General features: G+C 36.4%; 1 protein-coding gene across 2 annotated transcripts; it reads right to left on the bottom strand.

Annotated features, from left to right (window-relative positions):
• Positions 1–4,909: 4,909 nt before the first annotated feature.
• On the bottom strand, positions 4,910–16,210 carry LOC5579903 (regucalcin). 2 transcript variants are annotated; one of them, XM_001657833.2, is made up of 4 exons: positions 15,962–16,210; positions 5,909–6,074; positions 5,280–5,847; positions 4,910–5,219 (listed from the first exon to the last, which is right to left on the bottom strand). In XM_001657833.2, exons 1-4 carry the CDS (start codon positions 16,034–16,036, stop codon positions 5,021–5,023), a joined length of 1,008 nt encoding a protein of 335 aa, XP_001657883.2. In that variant the 5' UTR covers positions 16,037–16,210; the 3' UTR covers positions 4,910–5,020. The 2 variants fall into 2 exon arrangements, with proteins under 2 accessions (XP_001657883.2, XP_001657884.2); XM_001657834.2 differs by lacking the exon at positions 15,962–16,210 and adding an exon at positions 15,654–15,805.
• Positions 16,211–17,427: the final 1,217 nt, after the last annotated feature.

Below are 17,427 nucleotides of genomic sequence, written 5' to 3'. Positions count from 1 at the left end.
TCCTCTAAGCATTGCAAAGACGATAAATTGAATGAACAATTCAATTAACAAAATTTCTACCAGAATACTTCTTTACGAGTTCCTTTAAAAAATTTCTATGATGCTTCAAGCCAATCATTAAGAAACTTTTGTTCTCCGTCCAAGAATTTCTTCAAATGTTTAATCAGGAATTTCTGCCAGAATTTATCCCAAAATTTCACAAAGATTTTCTTAAAGAATTCCTCCAGAATGGGTTTATTAAGACTCTTTAGCATATTTCTCAATCAGTTTTGCAATAAGTAGTCCATGTACTCCTCTATGAATTCTAATCGCGATCTTAAAAATTTCGTAAACAGTTTTCATGCAAGTTACCCTAGAACTCCTTTTAGCATTCTTTAGAAACATTTTGCACTATTAAGTTCAGGGATTATTCCCTGATTTTCCTGCCATAGATTCTACCAAGGATTGTAATCGCTAAAGATTTCTCTGAAGATTCCTGATGAAAAGCATTGAAGGATTTGTCCACAGACAATATATGAAAATTCCTTTATTTTATTTTACACTTCAATCGTCGCGCTGTAGTATTTTATACCACACTGTTAAAAAAACCTCGCTTTTTCCGAAAAAACTGCCAATGAATTTCCGGTGGAACTCCAGATGAACTTTGAAAGAATTGCTGGAGAAACTCTAGAGAACTTCCTAGATCAATTGTGGAGGATTTCCCTAAGAAACTGCGGAGGATATCCGGAGGAACTTTGGAGTAAGTCCCGGAGGAAGACTGAAGGAATATTCAGAGAAACTCCAGAGGAATTCCTAGAGGTACCCCGGATGAACTTCTGGAGAAACTACAAAGAAATTACTGAAGGAATTTTTGAGAGTAAAGTAGCCGTAGGGATTCCAGATGGAACTCTGCGAATCCCTGGAACTCTGGAACTCTGATTTCCAAATGGAGTTCTAAGAGAAACTCGTATGAAAATTCTGGTCGAATTTTTGATATTTTTTTGAAGAAAGTCTGGAGGATTTTCCGAGGATATCTAGGAGAATACTTAGAGTAACTTCTGAAGGATTCCTAGTGGAACTCCGGAGGATTTTCGAGGAATTACTGGTGGATTCCTTGAGAAACTCCGATTAAATTCATGGCAGAACTATGGCGAAAATCCGAAGGTATCCCCGGTGGAGCTTCCAGTGGAGCTTGTAAGGAATTCCCGATTGAGTCGTCCAGAAATTCCTCGGAAGTTTTTTTTTCCAAGAATTCCCCTGGAGATTTCCTCCAAGAACTCCTCCGGGATTTTCTACAGGAATTTCTCATGTGATTGCCAATAGTAATTCCTCCGTGGATTTCATCCAGGATTTGCATCAGGAATTCCTCAGAGGATTTCGGAAAGCAATTTCTGCGGGGATTTGGTCCAGGATTTTCTCTGGGGATTTTGTCCAGAAATTTGTTAAGGAATTTATCCGAGGATTTTCTACCGTGGATTTTCCCAGAGATTTTTTCAGGAGATTTCCTCCAGGAATTTCTCTAAGGATTTGAAACAGAAATTTCTCCGATTATTTTCTCCAGGAATTCCTCCGGGGTTTCCTTCGGGAATTTCAAGGATTCCTCCGGCGATATCCCTAGGAACTCCTCCGGAAATTTTATCCAGGGGATTTTCAATAGCTCTATTACTCTAGGGATTTTATCCAAAAATTCTTCCGGGGATTTCCTTGGCGGTTTGCTTTGAAAATTCTTCGGAGATTTTTTGAAAAAAAAAAATCAAGACCTTCTCCGGAGATTTTCTCCAGAAATCCCCCATAGGATCTCCAATAGCAATTCCTCCGGAGATTTACTCCAGGAATATTTCTCCAGGCGACCTCAAGGGGATTTTCTCCATAAATATATCCAGCATATCCTCCGAAGTTCCTTCAAAGCTCCACCGGGAAGTACTTTGTATTTCCTTCATAGCTCCTTTGGAAATGTTGTGCATTTCTTTCAGGAATTGCTACAGGATTTTTTTGTATTTCCCCATGAATTCCTTTTTGAGTCCTCCAGCAATTCATTCGGAGTTCCTTCAGTAATTCCTCCGGAGTTCCTTCTGGAGCTTTGGAGGAAGTTCGGAGGATATGCTGGATCAAATCTAAACAAAATTGCTGAAAGAACTCCAGAGGAACTACCGGTGAAGCTCCGAAGGAATTCCCGGAGGAACTCTAAAGAAATTCCTGCAGCAGATGTGTTTCTGGAGGAATTTCGTAGGCGTTCCTAGAGCAACTCCAGGGAAATTGCTTGTAACCCCGATGGAATCCCTGGAGCAAATCTCCAAAGAACTTCTGAAAGGAAATCTTTTGTAAAATTCTCTTGAAAAATCGCCGAAACAATATCTGGAGAAAATCCACGGAATAAATCATCTAGTAATTCATACCCATAGGAAACCCTGGACGAAATCTCTGGAGAAATTCCTGGTGCAAATCCTCAGAAATATTCCTGGAGGAAATCTTCGGATAAAGTCACTGAAAAAGTGTCCGAAGGAATAAAAAATCCTCACAGGAACATCTTAATAAATTTCTAGACGAAATCCCCAGAGGACTTCCTGGACGTAATCCACTGAGGAAATCCCCGGAGCAGTTCTTGGAAAAATCATCGGAAAAATTTATGGAAAATATATCCAGAGGAATTATAGGAACAAATTTCCGGAAAAATCCTCAAGGGAATTCCTGGACTAAAACTCTGTAAAAAGTCATGATGCAAATCTCCAGAGAAATTTTGAAGTAAATCCTAAAAGGGATTGCGGGAGAAATCCCGGGAGGAATTTGTGGAGCACATCCCCGGAAGTATTCCTGCAAAAAACTCCCGGATGAATGCCTGAAAGGAATCCCCAGAGGATTCCTGTTGTGGAAAAATTTGAGGAACTTCAATAGGATTCCTGGAAGTGCTCTTGGAAACATCTGTAGGCGGACCAAAGACAAAATAAAGTCCTCCATGTCCCTTGCAGTTGCCCAAAATTGTATGGCTCATAAGGTAATCTAGAAGGCCGTGAAAAGTGTACTGCGATCAAACTTGGGTACATTTTGCAGTACCGAGGGACTAAATGCAGTACTAGACGTGGTACCCTATCTGAACCCGAGTGGGACGGATCTGGGCGGACTTCGTTGTTGAATATTTAAATCTATTCCCGTAGAAATTCATGGTGGAATCCTTGGATGAATTCCAAAAGCACTTCCTGAAGCTGCCCTAGGGTTACCCATTGTTGAAGGAATTCTGGAGGAGGTTTAGGAGAAACCAGTGAAAAAATCTTGACAGATATTCCAAAGATCTCTGGGTTAATTTCAGAAGCAACAATTGTAGCAATCTCAGGAAAAAATCATATAAGAATCTGTTTACTTTTTTATGAATTCGTAAAAAAAAATACACGAGAATCACTGAAACAGATTTCAAGAATAACTTTGATGATTCTATGGAATAATACTTAAACATATTGCTAGAATGTCCAGATAAATCTCTGCAAGAGTTCCTAGAAGAAGCTCTGGAAGAATCCTTGTCAGAATTCTCAGATTGAGATATTGAATCCTTGGAGAATTTTCAACGGAATTCGGAGAGGGATTGCTATAGTTTGATTTGGACGTGCAAAAATCTTTTAGAAGGGTTTCTGTAATTTCCAACGTATTTTTTTTTTTTCAAATATAGAAATTAAAATTGTCTTCCAAATGTCTTCACAAATTCTGAAAAGTCTTCCAAAAATCTTCCGTCTTCCAAATGTCTTTCACACTACTCAAATGTCTTCCAATGGAAGACATGTCTTCCAACCTGGCATCCCTGCCTTTGGACTCCAGACAGTTCTGGTCGGGAAACATACTCTCATCGAAAGGCGAGTGCGTTTGACGGATTCTTGATTTGTCATCTCATTTGCAGAGTTGTTATCTGCATATTGTGAAGAGAAGCAACGCATCGGGATGAAACACAACAGCTTTACTTTGTTCCACATTACGCTAAAATCGCTTCATTGTTGTAAATGTCGACACCACACATACTGCCGCTTTAATGTATCTTAATTTGAGTTCATATTGGTCTCGTCAATACGCGTTTTAATAATATAAAACCGTTGGTTTTGGCGAGCGGTATGTTTGTGCAAAACATCATAAACATGTACCACCGCTCAACTCAGTTATACTACCACATACACCTCACAAATAACTGTAAGATTGATTGAAGAGAAATAAATAGTATATCGTAAACCTCCGCTATGGCAGGATGGTCAGAAACGCCACTGTCTTTCAATAATATCCGTACTATCACACAACGTATTACAAGGGTCCTACTCGCTGTGCAAACACAATCTTCAGTATGAATAAGGTTTTACGTTTATTCTACAAAAACAAATAGTAACATGGTCTTATTATCTTTTCAATCTAAAAACTTCAGAAAATTGGTGTCAACCTGAGACGAGACTCGCGGAGACGGTCTTCTTTTTCTGCGATTGCTGAGTTTTTTCTTGTTCCCCTCATTATTTACATCAATCTTGAGCAAGCCGTTCAAGCTCTCACATGACCATCGCAGCAAAAAAACTATTGCGTTTGAATCACACCGAAGCATAAACGGCGTTTTGAGTGAAATTTCATGCCGGAAAGCATAGCAGACATTATAAATAACTTGTGTTGTGTTTAGATTTATCAGCATCTTTGGAAAAACTGCTCCACTGATTGAGGTTTTTAATAATAATTTGACGTTTCGTGACAGCGAAATCTGGGCTGCATATGACGTTGATATTTTTCCTCTTCGCGAGTCTCTCTCAGGTGTCAACATAACATGGTGGGGGTTGGGGGGTCAGCCCCCCTGACCCCTCCCTAATTACGCCAATGAGAATTACTAAATTTTAGTGATTACCTATTTTTAGCGCATACCTATTTTATAAATATCTGCTTCTCTTTCACTCTAGGAACAGTTTTGAAAATAAAAATATTGGTTGAATCCCTGAACAGATTTTTTTTTTTGGTTTTAAGTTAGTTGTTCCATTTATTATCAGATTTTTAGCTTTCATGATTATGATCATCAATCATCATTATTGAGGTTTCAATCTTTCAGCACCATTTTCGTCATTGGTAAACCCCGAACGCCCAATCCGGTCACTTTAAATAGTGCTCCAGCCGGTGGATCCTGAGTGTCCGTATGAGCGGTAGCTACAAACAATTCATCCAATTGAGGCCCACCAAAAGCTAGTGTTGTGACGAATTTCGCCGGAATTTGGATTTCCAGTTCGACTTTCTTCGTTCTGCAATCAAAACATATTATGTATCACACGTATATTATCTCACGCATCAAGCTTACGAACCTTGGGTTGATCTTCTGAACCTTTGATCCACCCCACGTGGCAACGTACAGGTTGCCATCCGCATCATTAGTCATTCCATCGCCGAAATAACCTGGGCCCTCTCCATTAACGCGCCAGTCGTACATAACGGTTTCATTCTGTAGATCTCCATTCTCCAAGACATCAAACTCCTTAATGTCCAGGGCTGCAGTATCGATGTAGTACAGCTTGTTCGTACTTTCAATCCATGCCAGACCGTTCGAAATACTGATTCCGTCTTTCACCATGTGGAACTCTCCTCCCACTTTGCCATCGAATCGGTACAGTTTGCCTTCCTTTTGCTGGAAGATATCGCCCAGCGATTCCAGTTGCATGGTTCCGGCGTAAAGTCGTCCCTTCGGATCTACTTTACCTTCGTTGAAGCGCACGTGTTTCTCCGATTCCCCCAAATCGTACACCGTTTTGACGAGCGTGCCTTTTTCAGAACGACCATCCCAGCTGACGAGGAGTAACTTGTTGCCAGATCCCACCACGAAGTGATCAGGCTTTCCTTGCACCAGGATAACCGGAGCAATCGGATTGACGCCGTCTTATCGAGGTAGAATAAATATTTTATTGATTGAATTTACCATGTTTTGGGTAGATTTTACCTATGGTGCAGCTGTAAGTTTTGTTCTCTGCATAGTCGTAGCGACGAATGGCTGCCACGTTGATGTCCACGTAGAAGAGACTCTGGCTGTCCACATCCCAGACGGTTTTCGCGCCAATTATGGACAGTGGGCTCGGAAGCTGATGTACGGTGTGCTCCGCTGCCATCTGAAATCGTGGAAATTATTTAGAATTAATCTGAAAACGTTGACATTTGAATATTTAGGATATTTTGATAATGACACTAGAACTTTATGTTGTATGCATCAAAAACTTTCAGAAACGTTCGATAGCTATTGAAATATAAATGTTTTAACATGATTTAAAATGTAGGTAATGGCTTCACAGAAATGTAGAACTGGTGGCAGGTCTCTGTTTACTTGGTTTACTCTGAGACTTGGTCTCTATTTCAATGCAAGTCTCTATTTGCAATGAAAGGTTTCTATTCAAACCAAAATGGTCTCTAAAGTCTCTTTTTTCCGTATTCTTCCTGCAATGAATCCTGATGCAAAATTCTACAGGTTCCAGAGAATCCTTTATATACTATAACGGTACTATAACTTCTATAACTATAACCTTTAGTAATTATCCTAGCGATTTCGGAATACTTTTGAAAATTCCTACTGCAACAGGGAATTTTTCTAGAGATTCATCCTCAGAAAATGTTCCAGCGATTATTCAAAGTATGCTTAAAGGAACTTACCTCGGACATGATCTACCTTCAGTAATTTCCTCAGGAATTACTTTAAATTTGGCTCCCCAGATACCTCCAAATACCTATTTATTGTTCCACTAAGCCTCCAACCGCATACTCCAGTTGTTATTCTGGCGTTTTTGAAGGATTTCGATTGAGGATTTTTGCAAGTAAGGACTGTTCATTTTATAAAGTGGACACTTTGTTTTTGCTTTTGCTTTTGCTATTTATTGATAAAATCGTAATCGGTTTTCTGTGCATCGTTCAACTATTATTCTACAATACTATTAAAATATAAGATCTTAGAAAATGCTTTTGGTTGAAGAGCCAAATAATTTTTCCAAAAACTCCTAAGAAAAGCTGTTCGTCAAAGTTTAACATTATTTTTCGCAAAACAAAAATCCTAATTTTTATGAACATATTGTATGTTTGTATCCTTTACTATTCCACAAAAGGTATAGCTTTAAAAAAAATCAACTATATTCCACCATTCTCTGACATTAGGTAACTTTAGTGATGCACCCATTTATGGACAAATTTGCTGATACACCATCCTTTCACTCCCAGCAAAAGAGGAAAGTAAAAAGCGTGTTCAAAACTGGTCTGGTTTACTAAATAAACTATATTTGTGCAAACGAGAGCCAAATCGTGCGTTTAAACCACAGTCCTAAGCACAAGTTTTACTGTTTATGGTAGTTTTACTAAAAAGTCTCATACTTTTAAAATCGTGTACGCATATTTATCGATCTGCAGCAAATTGTAAATGGTTTTCTCCGAAAATTTAAATTGGTAATCTCAGAAAAACATATTACAAAAATAATAGGTGCAAAATGAAGTCGATTTTATTACAGCAGTGTTGCCAATTTTGATGATTGTCAATGTACTTTGAAAGGTCTTCTAAGAATAAAGCAATTGTGTATCTATTGTGCTTTAAATGTCACCTGGGGACTTAATAAGTAACTCTATGAAGGCGTAAGTCATTTTTCATATTAATACTATATTAGGACTTCCGTCAGGACGTACTTTTAACCAAAAAAATTCTACTCATACCGATCCCCTTCAATTTTAAAATGGTTTTCTCTAAAAATATAGGGGGAAAATGATGTTATTATATCTGTAAAATTGTTGTTCCAAAAATAACTTGATTTTTTCCATCAAGCTTCTAGTTGATGATACTTTCGATGAACAAGCCCTTTTTGAAAATAAAAAATATAAATTATCGAATTTTCCAGCCAATTTCTAATAATCATTGATTTCGATAACCTCCAAAAACCGACCGTTCTAATCGTTGTTCCATATTCGTGTGAAATTGAATTAATTTTGGAGAATTTTTATTATCACAACATTGTACAATACTAGTCAAACGATGTGCAGAAAACCGATTGAAATTTCATTGATAAATTAAAAAGATACAGCATGCACAAGGTGTCCACTTTATAAAATGAGCAGTCCTTATCCCAGCAAGTATTCTTGCGCCTATTTGTATGGATTCCTTCTAGAATTCAGGCACGGCTACTCCCAGCAATTGCTCCAAAAATTCTTTCAGGTTATTCGTGGAAATCTGTTAAGAACTCTTTCAGGGTTGAAATGAAATGAAATTTAACTCTTCCAGGGTTCTTTAATATATTCCCTCATGAAGCTTCTCCGGATTTTTTTTCTAGGATTTCTCCAACATTTCATCCAACGATTACTCCTGCAGCTCTTCCAAACATTTTTACGGCATTTCTAAAAAATGCTCATGGTTTATTTAAGGTTTCACAGCAGTGATCATAAATTTCTTTAGGAATTCCATCCGATGTTTTCCGAGAATTTCGTATAGAAAATCTTGTGGGATATTATTCAAAGATTCAAATTTAATTCCTCAAGACTCCAGAATTTTTTTCAGAGATCCTTGTCCGTTAAGGGTGACTTTAGAATTTACACAACTTTCAGCTAACATTAATTTGGATTTTTTTTGCAAACCACACGGATTCTTGTTCTCAAAAAGTTCTATTAGTTTTTGAATAACTTCCTTAAAAAATATCTCAAAAAAATTCTGGAGAAATTCATGAAAAAAATGGGATTAATCTCTGGAGTAATTCCTGAATGTACCCTTAGAGAAATCCCTAGTTCAAATCTTGAAAATTCTTGAAAGATAATGTTCAAAAAATTCTAAGAATTTTCTGAAGGTACCGTTTTGACTCATATTCCGAACACTTAAGGCCGATAGTGAATTCAAATGCATCTCACAGGCATAAATTAGATGATATTTGTAAAAATTTCAATTTCTTCACAAAGCCCAACTGTTAGCTGTTGGGTGTGCCGATAAAACTGTTTATTTAAACTTGTTTTGTAATGTTTTTACGAAAAAGTATGGAACAACATTTTGATTCAAATGCCGAACACTATGTTCATTCTGTCTCATATTCCGAACAGCACGAATAAATCGATTTCAAATGAACAATTTCGCAAAAAAATATCTGAGCTAGTTTTACGGACCTCAAACTAGCGAGTCGTGATAACTCCCGAGGTTTAAACTAGATTGGAATATGTTTAAATTGCAATACTATTGACTGCCATTTCCTGTCAGTATGCTGACATATTTCAGCGAAATATGGCCATACAAATCCGAGTATTCGCCGGAATGAGTCTGTTCTGAATTTGAGACAAAACGGTATCTCTGAAGAAGCCATCGGTTGAATTTTTGAAGATGTTCTAAACGGGAGTTTAAAAACAAATCGAATAATTATCAAAAATTTGAAATAGTGTTAAATTTTAGAGTTTTTTCACTAAACTCTTTTATGACAGCTGAATAAAAATTTTGCCTTACTGGATGCTGAGAAGATGCTCTTTGGATTTTAATAGAAGTCAATGAACAGCATCATGAATTGGAATGATAAACAATTAAATAAATACTTATCAAATGTTTCGAAAGATTTTTATTCGACTTGTCAAAAATGTTTTCCTAATGTGCTGAACAAGACATTCTTCCTTATATTAAAAAGCTAACGTTCCACTCAACAAATGTATCTGATAATAAATCTTCGAGCTGTTTAGTTGACTACCTATAAGTAATTGTTCGTGTTGTTCTTACTTAGCACAAATTGTTATATACAATGTTGTTCTTACTAGCACAAATCACACAAATTGATAGTGAAATGGTCAGAATATCTGAAAATTGTATTAAGTTCCAAATGCAAAAAAAGTTGGGGAAATATCAATTTATGGAACATACAATGAGTGCAATTGCGATTCAAAAGACTATCGATACACTTAAATTAGTTCACCGACCATAAAGAAATCGTAAACACTAATTGAGATCTCGAAAAAAAAAATACCGATATTCGGTATTACCGAGTTATCGACTGTTAGGTTCTCAGATGATTACCGTTTACCGAGATCCATTTCCGAATTTAAGGTAGTCGTGAAAACCAACTTAAGGACATCAAGATTCGGAATACCAAGTTACGGAAAGTTGACTGTAAATGATTTAAATATGTTTGCCCAAAGACTATACACTTATTTTATTTCACCGAAGATCCAACAGCTGAGATCTCGGCGAAAATTTCGGTAAAATTTCAAAACGCTGAACACGACTGCGGAATACAAAAATCACCAGCAGAGCAGATCGGCATCACTTTGCCGAAAATCTCGGCATGTTTAAGGGATGGTACACAAATTATGTCACGCTAAATTTTACCTTTTTTGACCCTCTCCCCCCCTTCGTCACGTTTTTTGTATGAGTCCTCCGAATTTTTTGTAAGGTTTGTCACGCTTAGCTTGACCCCCTCCCCCCCTCGGAGCGTGACGTAATTTGTGCATGACCCCTAAACGAAATTCAGTAAACGATATTTTTTTATTTCACTGAGTAATAAAAAATCAGAAGAATAAAACATGAATCATAAATTTTAAATAAAAGCAGAGTTTTATTTGAGTTATTTTTTACGAAAAAAAGAACATTCTGTGCAAGCGACGCAGCTAAGACTCATATAATAGAAAAAAATCTAGCAGTTATCTTTCAAACGTCACCGAAACGTTTAGTCTCATGTTATTTTTGCAACTAAGTTTCCCTTATATACTCCGAACATAGCTGTCTGAAAAGAAAAGAATAAATGGATTTTTTTGCAGCTTAAATTGATCATTATTAAAAAACGAAAACAAGGAATAACAAATTGTTTACACAACTTGCATGAAGAATCTGGCGTTTGAAATTACTTTTTAACTTTCCTTTCGTTGATTGCACGTGTTTTGAAATACAAATTTCTAACAGAAATATTATGACATAAGATAATAGTATGTTATAGTTAATAGTTTATTCCATATGATTTATATCGGATTTTATAGTTTCAAAGAAAACCATCGGTGAAACTAATATTCTATTACGCACATCTGAAATTCTAGCGGAAATCTTATATTCCCATATTCTACTGTACTCTGCCAGATGTTTTTATTTTTGTATTTTCATATTTTCGTTTAAATTTTGAATTTTTTACCAAGAGCTCAGAATTTGTTTATATATTGTATTTTTTAACCTAAACTTAAGCATGCTGTTTCGCTCAAGAAAAGTAAAGAAAATCCTTAACTGAATGGTTCAAGAAACATCCTACAGAGAGTCACCTTTGAAATGACATTTCTTCTCAACTGCGTACTGCGATCAGGAAAAAATGTGATTTTCTTGACCATTTCTGGGAAAAAATAATAGTTCAGCAAAAATGTTTGTTGGGTATTCCTCGATCCCTAATTTACTAGCCTAAATGGATATACTATCCAGGTAGTTTTGCTGTGGTATGTGCAAGATTTACGCTCTAGGGTCATTTAGATAATAAATTAATTAGCCCGTCATTCGTTTCGGCAACAATGATGACTTTTCAGCTTGCATTTCAAGGTGATAAAACTCAGTCTTAATAGTTTATATTGACTTGAAAATGTATCACTGAACGCGCTTACATGCATAAAGTATGCTGATACTTTTTCAGCTGTGTCAGTGCAAAACCAACTGATTTTCTTTGATTCGAAATCGTGAGATGAATTAGCAACAATCATCAACGCCGCGTACAAATTTCAATGACGGCCTACTTCGCCTTAAATATCATCTTTGCTATTGATATTCAAGCCTCGATGAATCATATAGGCTTGATTTTAACTGGAAAGTTTTTAATTTTGGACATGATTGAGAAAGGTTCAGTCAAAATTCAATCTCATCATCTATTATATATGTACGACTTTTGAAGTATTTTATATAGATGTTCAAGTAGTAATGTGAATATAATTAAATTCGAGTAATACATACAGCACAGCTTTCATTCGTTGCACTAAACCTGTAGCTCGCCTTGTAAAAGACTTTCACTAATAAGGCAGAGTTTTTAACTGTCAAAATATACTATGTACTTCGCGTTGAAAAATGGGTTAATCTACGTGCGAAGTTTGATATTTGACCAACTTCGCCGCATCGCAACTAGATTCCCAATAGTGCGCATAATGCACACGGTGGAGGGCATAGATGCGCACTATAGCGAAGTGACTCGCGACGCGGCGAAGTTGGTCAAAATTCGAACTTTGCACGTTGGTTCATCCGTTTTTAGTCGCGAAGCAGTATACTCAATATATACAATAGAAATTCAGGGTTATCAACATTGATAAGGCGTGCTTTATGTCAAAAGATAAAAGTCATCGTCTTCATCATCCTTGTTTGACAACGACGACGAAGTGTTACACAAAAATACTCTAAGTGAACTGTTTTAGATTCTGAGCGAAAAGTACACGTTGTAAACTAGACTATCGAAATGCATACATTTTGCCTTATGAAAGGTGGAACGGTTATTGCAATATGAAAGCTTTATGTATTGTTTTAGCATAAAGTGACCAGATATATTTTTCTTCAAACCGGGACAATTTTTTCATAATTTAAAATGTATCTAGTTATATCACAAAAACGTTTTATCCTACATTTCTATCTCTCAAGACGTTCTAAAAAACAGAAATAATGTTTTTATTATAATTTCATAGCTCAGTGGACAAAAATATCTAATATATTTAAAAATGTTCTATTGTGAATAGCTATACTTTGTCTTATACATGAACAATCGCACATTATTAAATGCGACGTTATTTAGCAATACCGCAGTACAGTAGGGACCCGATTTTGTCAGCCCATTGACGAATTTTAGGCTGACAAAATGGGGAACCTGACAAAATTACTTAATAGGAAAGCTGAGTGTAGTTTCTGGACGAGTTCAAGAGGGAATGCATGAAGAAATTTAATCTTGAACGAATACTTTGAAAAATCTCATCAATGTATCCAGTATGTTTCCGGAACAATTTATAAAATTATTACATGAATATTGTTCCGTACGGCACGATTGTCCCCAATTACTGCCGCAGTAGCAAAGTTTGAAAAAAAGTTTCATCAGGATTCCAAGGAATAACTTTTGGAGTATAGTATTAAAAGAAATTCTTGGAGGAATTTATGAATGAACCTACACACACAGTTTCTTGTTGTTTAATTGTAATAATTGTCAGGTTGCTGAGTAAAGTAGCAAGATTTACTGATACTCGAGATCTAATGAAATTCGTTTGCATATTTCCATTGCGGGTTGTTGATAAAACCTTCAAACAATTTATGGCAAGATGTTTTTAAAAAGCCTGATTGTTTGGTAGACTATAATATTTTTTAATCTATCATGACGTAACTATTGTATAAATACAGGTGCGCGAGACAATCTTTAAAGAATTCAAACACAAGATTAATTCCCGTAGTAAAATTGTTCTATGGACCGATGCACGAATTTACTATTCGACGTTTGAGCGGTGCCGTGTTATTTACGTGACCATGGTAACCGGTGAATTTGGCACCGCTCAAACCCCGCATAGAAAAGTACACTTTGTCTTATTTTCCGAACACTAAGAATCTTATAACCGTTATTGTTAATATACCACAAATAATTGTTAATATGTTGAACAATTTGAATGGCAAAGCCTTATACTATTAAAAACAATTTGTGTAAGCGATACCAAATAGTGACAATATATTAAATTGTCCAGATGTTGTTAAATTGTATGGGGATAACCACTTTTAGGAAACTGTGGCAATATAAGCCCACCATCTGCCGAATGGTGCGTGCTTCTGTTCGCGTAACACACTTATATATTTGTGCATTTTACTATATATAACCTATAAACAACAGTTTGGCAAACTGTTACTCACACGTTTGAAAATTTTCACGCAGGTTTCGCAAGCGACCCACCCTTTTATGAAACCTTGTGTCTTTTTACAAAACCTTAAACGAAGAGAACATTGATTCTGCGATGTGTTACTATTATATATTAAAAAAACATATGTTGCAAAGATAATTTAAAAAAAAATTTGTTTATTTTCATTTTTGAAACCCACGCAGTCTATTTTGGTTTTAGCGTGTTTGTTTTTGCGTTGTCCATCAAACAGAAAAAAAAATACAAAAAATATCGGGCTGTTGCACTGAAACGTTTGCAACCAGTATAAATATTGTCTTTTCAATAGTAAAACCTGAAACTTTTCCGGATCATTTACTTTAACTGCTAAATTGGTAAGTAATTCTATCGATCAACCTGGGATACATGACTCATATTCTTTTTTTCGCTAAATTTCAGGCCTATATAAGGCCACGCATACCGATCGGGAGCTTCTAATGAGGAACTCCAAGAAGCCAACGGAACCAATCATTACCGGATTTGGCTGGGATTATCGAAACCGAAGCCAAATCGATTGTCGCTGCTGCTTCCCTAGCTGCTACTTGCCATTGCCGAAGTGAGGTAAGCGACGGATCCCATATTTGTGATGCAATACTCCTGAGTTTCCCGTACACTGTCATGTTCCGCATCCTGCTTGGTGCTCAATACGGAACGCATCTGCCAAACTTGGAGCTGTAGGATTAGTACCAGAGAAATCGAGAGACATGTGGAAGGCGCCGGGTTGGGACACATAAACATAGATTTCATATAAATAGGTGCTTTTGATTGTCTAATTTAAGTATTAATACCTGTGTTAAGTATGAATTGTAATTAAGTATTTTGTATTTCTGTGTTAAGTATTAATTGTGGTGGTAATAAATGAAACTTATTTATTTTAATAAAACATATGTTGTGTATTTTTATGAAAGCAATAAATTACAGTTGCAAACGAGACAAGATACCCCAGGCCGGTATTTTATTTTTAATTTCCAACAGTTATTGAACCGTTCGCAATATTGTTTTCCACAGAAATCATGGATGGTATGTCAACCTTAACCCTTAATGTAACGCGAAAAAAATGTTCGGGAAAATCGATGTTTTCAAATGGTTACATAACTTAACCGCCTATTTCCCATATTGTTATTTTTTCAATTACCGTTTCACAGATTGTCAAAACAGTTCGCGGTAGTGTTGATTTATTGTTAATTTAGGTGTTATACGAAACTGTTTAGATATTGTCGTAAATGGTTGAACACAGTTCGGGAAATAGTGGTTGTATAGTTCCAGTTTATGCGGGACGTCACAATAATTTATTTTATATCTGAATTCCAATCACGTGAACTTAAAATTCGTTCAATATCGTTGTTGATATTATGCAACAATATAAACTTAAACATAATTCACATTTTACAGTTGCTATGGGGGTTAAAAGCTTATATAGATACTGTTATGCCTTTATTTTTCTATACGGGACTGTACCAAATTTATATATTTCCACAACATTTTCAAACGAAGTGTGTCCATTTTTGTTTATATGTATAGTAAAATACATATTAATAAAATTAAAATGAAAAAAGGTGTTCGTTCGAAAATCTACATGGGTGGGTTATGCTTTTATGGGCAGTATAATTCTGATCAACGTTTCACCGTTGCTCTGCAGTCTGCTTCCGATTTTGCATTGGCGCTATGAATATATGCACTGTAATTTTCCACACCCACTATCTCCCCCATTTGTTTAATTACACAACCTTCGATTAATGTGTTGATAAGAACCGTCCGAATGATTTATAACTGAATCGATAATCTTCAATATGCAAATGAAAACGCAACGGTTTTCGTACATCTCTAATAAAAATTCGGTCGTATACCTTATGTTCAAATCTCCACTGAATAAATCACTAAGCAACTCACTACTTAGACACCTCGTTCCAACTAACGATCCAAAAGTAATAGCTCATAAATCTCAACCAAGCCTGTGTCCTGTGTAACCAAATCATTATCATTGAACCTAAAGATGAACTTGAGTTCCGCATTTTAAACTTCTAATGAGCCATTATCACTCAGTTTTGGTACTGAATTGCGTAATCTTTGACTAGCGTTTCTCGTTGATAACTTCTATGTGCTTTGCTCGAGCTGGGAAGCTCTCTCTAACAAATAACGTTATGCTACTACTTACCGTATCTAGCAACGCCAACAGTGCAACTAATGCACCTGCAGTAGCCGTTGTTCTATTTCTGCGACACAATGGCATCTTGCATGCCCTTTGCTTATATCTATCAACAAACTGATACGTGGATGAAGAGCAAACTCAATAGATAGGTAACTTTAATACGTCGCGCTATGGCACTTGAAATTTTACTAGGAAAACGATTTAAATATCCCGTAGGACGATTGCTCGTTGCTGACTAAATTGCAACTGATCGATTGGCAACGATCAGCTAGCGATCGGACGTGTATTTTGAAATGCAGTCGTCCTAGACGTAACCTTTTGTCCGTAAAACAATGATTGTATTCGAATCTATTCAATAATAAAATGGCACGTTTTGTCATTAAATTTCACGTTTATTCATTATATAAATTGACGTTCGAGTCTTATTTGGAATACGGCTAACATAATATTCACTCAGAGATATTTCTGTAAAATAGCTTGTGCTCACAACTTGTAGACGGCTATAAGAAATTAATTGGGTACTTTTTGCAACACGATATCGTTCAAATTTAGACATACAAAGAAATATTTCTTTATATCTCACATAGTTGAAAAATCAAACAACTGTTCACAACATCGTAATGTTCACATGAAAGAGTCAATATTGCAAGAAAGATAAGTAGATATGATAGAAAATAGTTGAGAATACAAGTGCTAAGAACAAATGTTCTTCGTAAGCTTTCCTGAAAAGCTTGTCCATACTGTTTCATAGCTCTACGCGGTCACCCATGGCGCCTTTGAATCGATAATTGAAGAATTTGCCGCACAGAAAAGATATGGTCCGTTGACGATCGGCCGAACACTTTCTAGATCGCCTTTAGAATTGTGATCGCTCGAAAATTCTCACACTTCAATTTGTCACCTTTCTTGTAGAGTAGATGGTGCCTTTCTTCAACTCTTCGCTAGCTGTTCCATTACCAAAATTGTACCTATCAATAGGTGCAGACAAATGGTCAGCTTCTTTGAGCCTATCTTGATGAGCTCAACAGATACGTCTTCGATACTACTCTAACCAGGTGATCTATTGTTCTTGAGCTGTTGAATGACATCCTTCACTTCTTTCAAAGTTAGAGCTGGTTGGTTTCCATCATCTGCTGAACTGACGTAGACCACGTAGATTTTCACCGTAGTCTCCACCCTCACCGCTTGCACTTTCAGTGTTCGTCGAAGTGCTGCATCCAGCTTTCGATCATCTCACGCTCGTCATTCATGCTTATGGATCGCACAACTCCGCTTGCGACACGAAGACTTTGCGGGATGCAATGAGCTTCTGATAGCATGACCACGCGTGCTACATTCTTCTGCTTCAGAATCTGGTTGCACTCCTTGTCGAATCTATCCTATGTAACACAGCTTGTTGTATAAGAGTTCAAAATTAACGTTAAATACATATTACCTATTAGAGAAATATTACAGGGAATCAACAGATGCTA

Source organism: Aedes aegypti, chromosome 3, assembly GCF_002204515.2.
Source record: "Aedes aegypti strain LVP_AGWG chromosome 3, AaegL5.0 Primary Assembly, whole genome shotgun sequence".
Classification (NCBI taxonomy): domain Eukaryota; kingdom Metazoa; phylum Arthropoda; class Insecta; order Diptera; family Culicidae; genus Aedes; species Aedes aegypti.
This window is presented reverse-complemented; position numbering and strand designations above follow the sequence as displayed.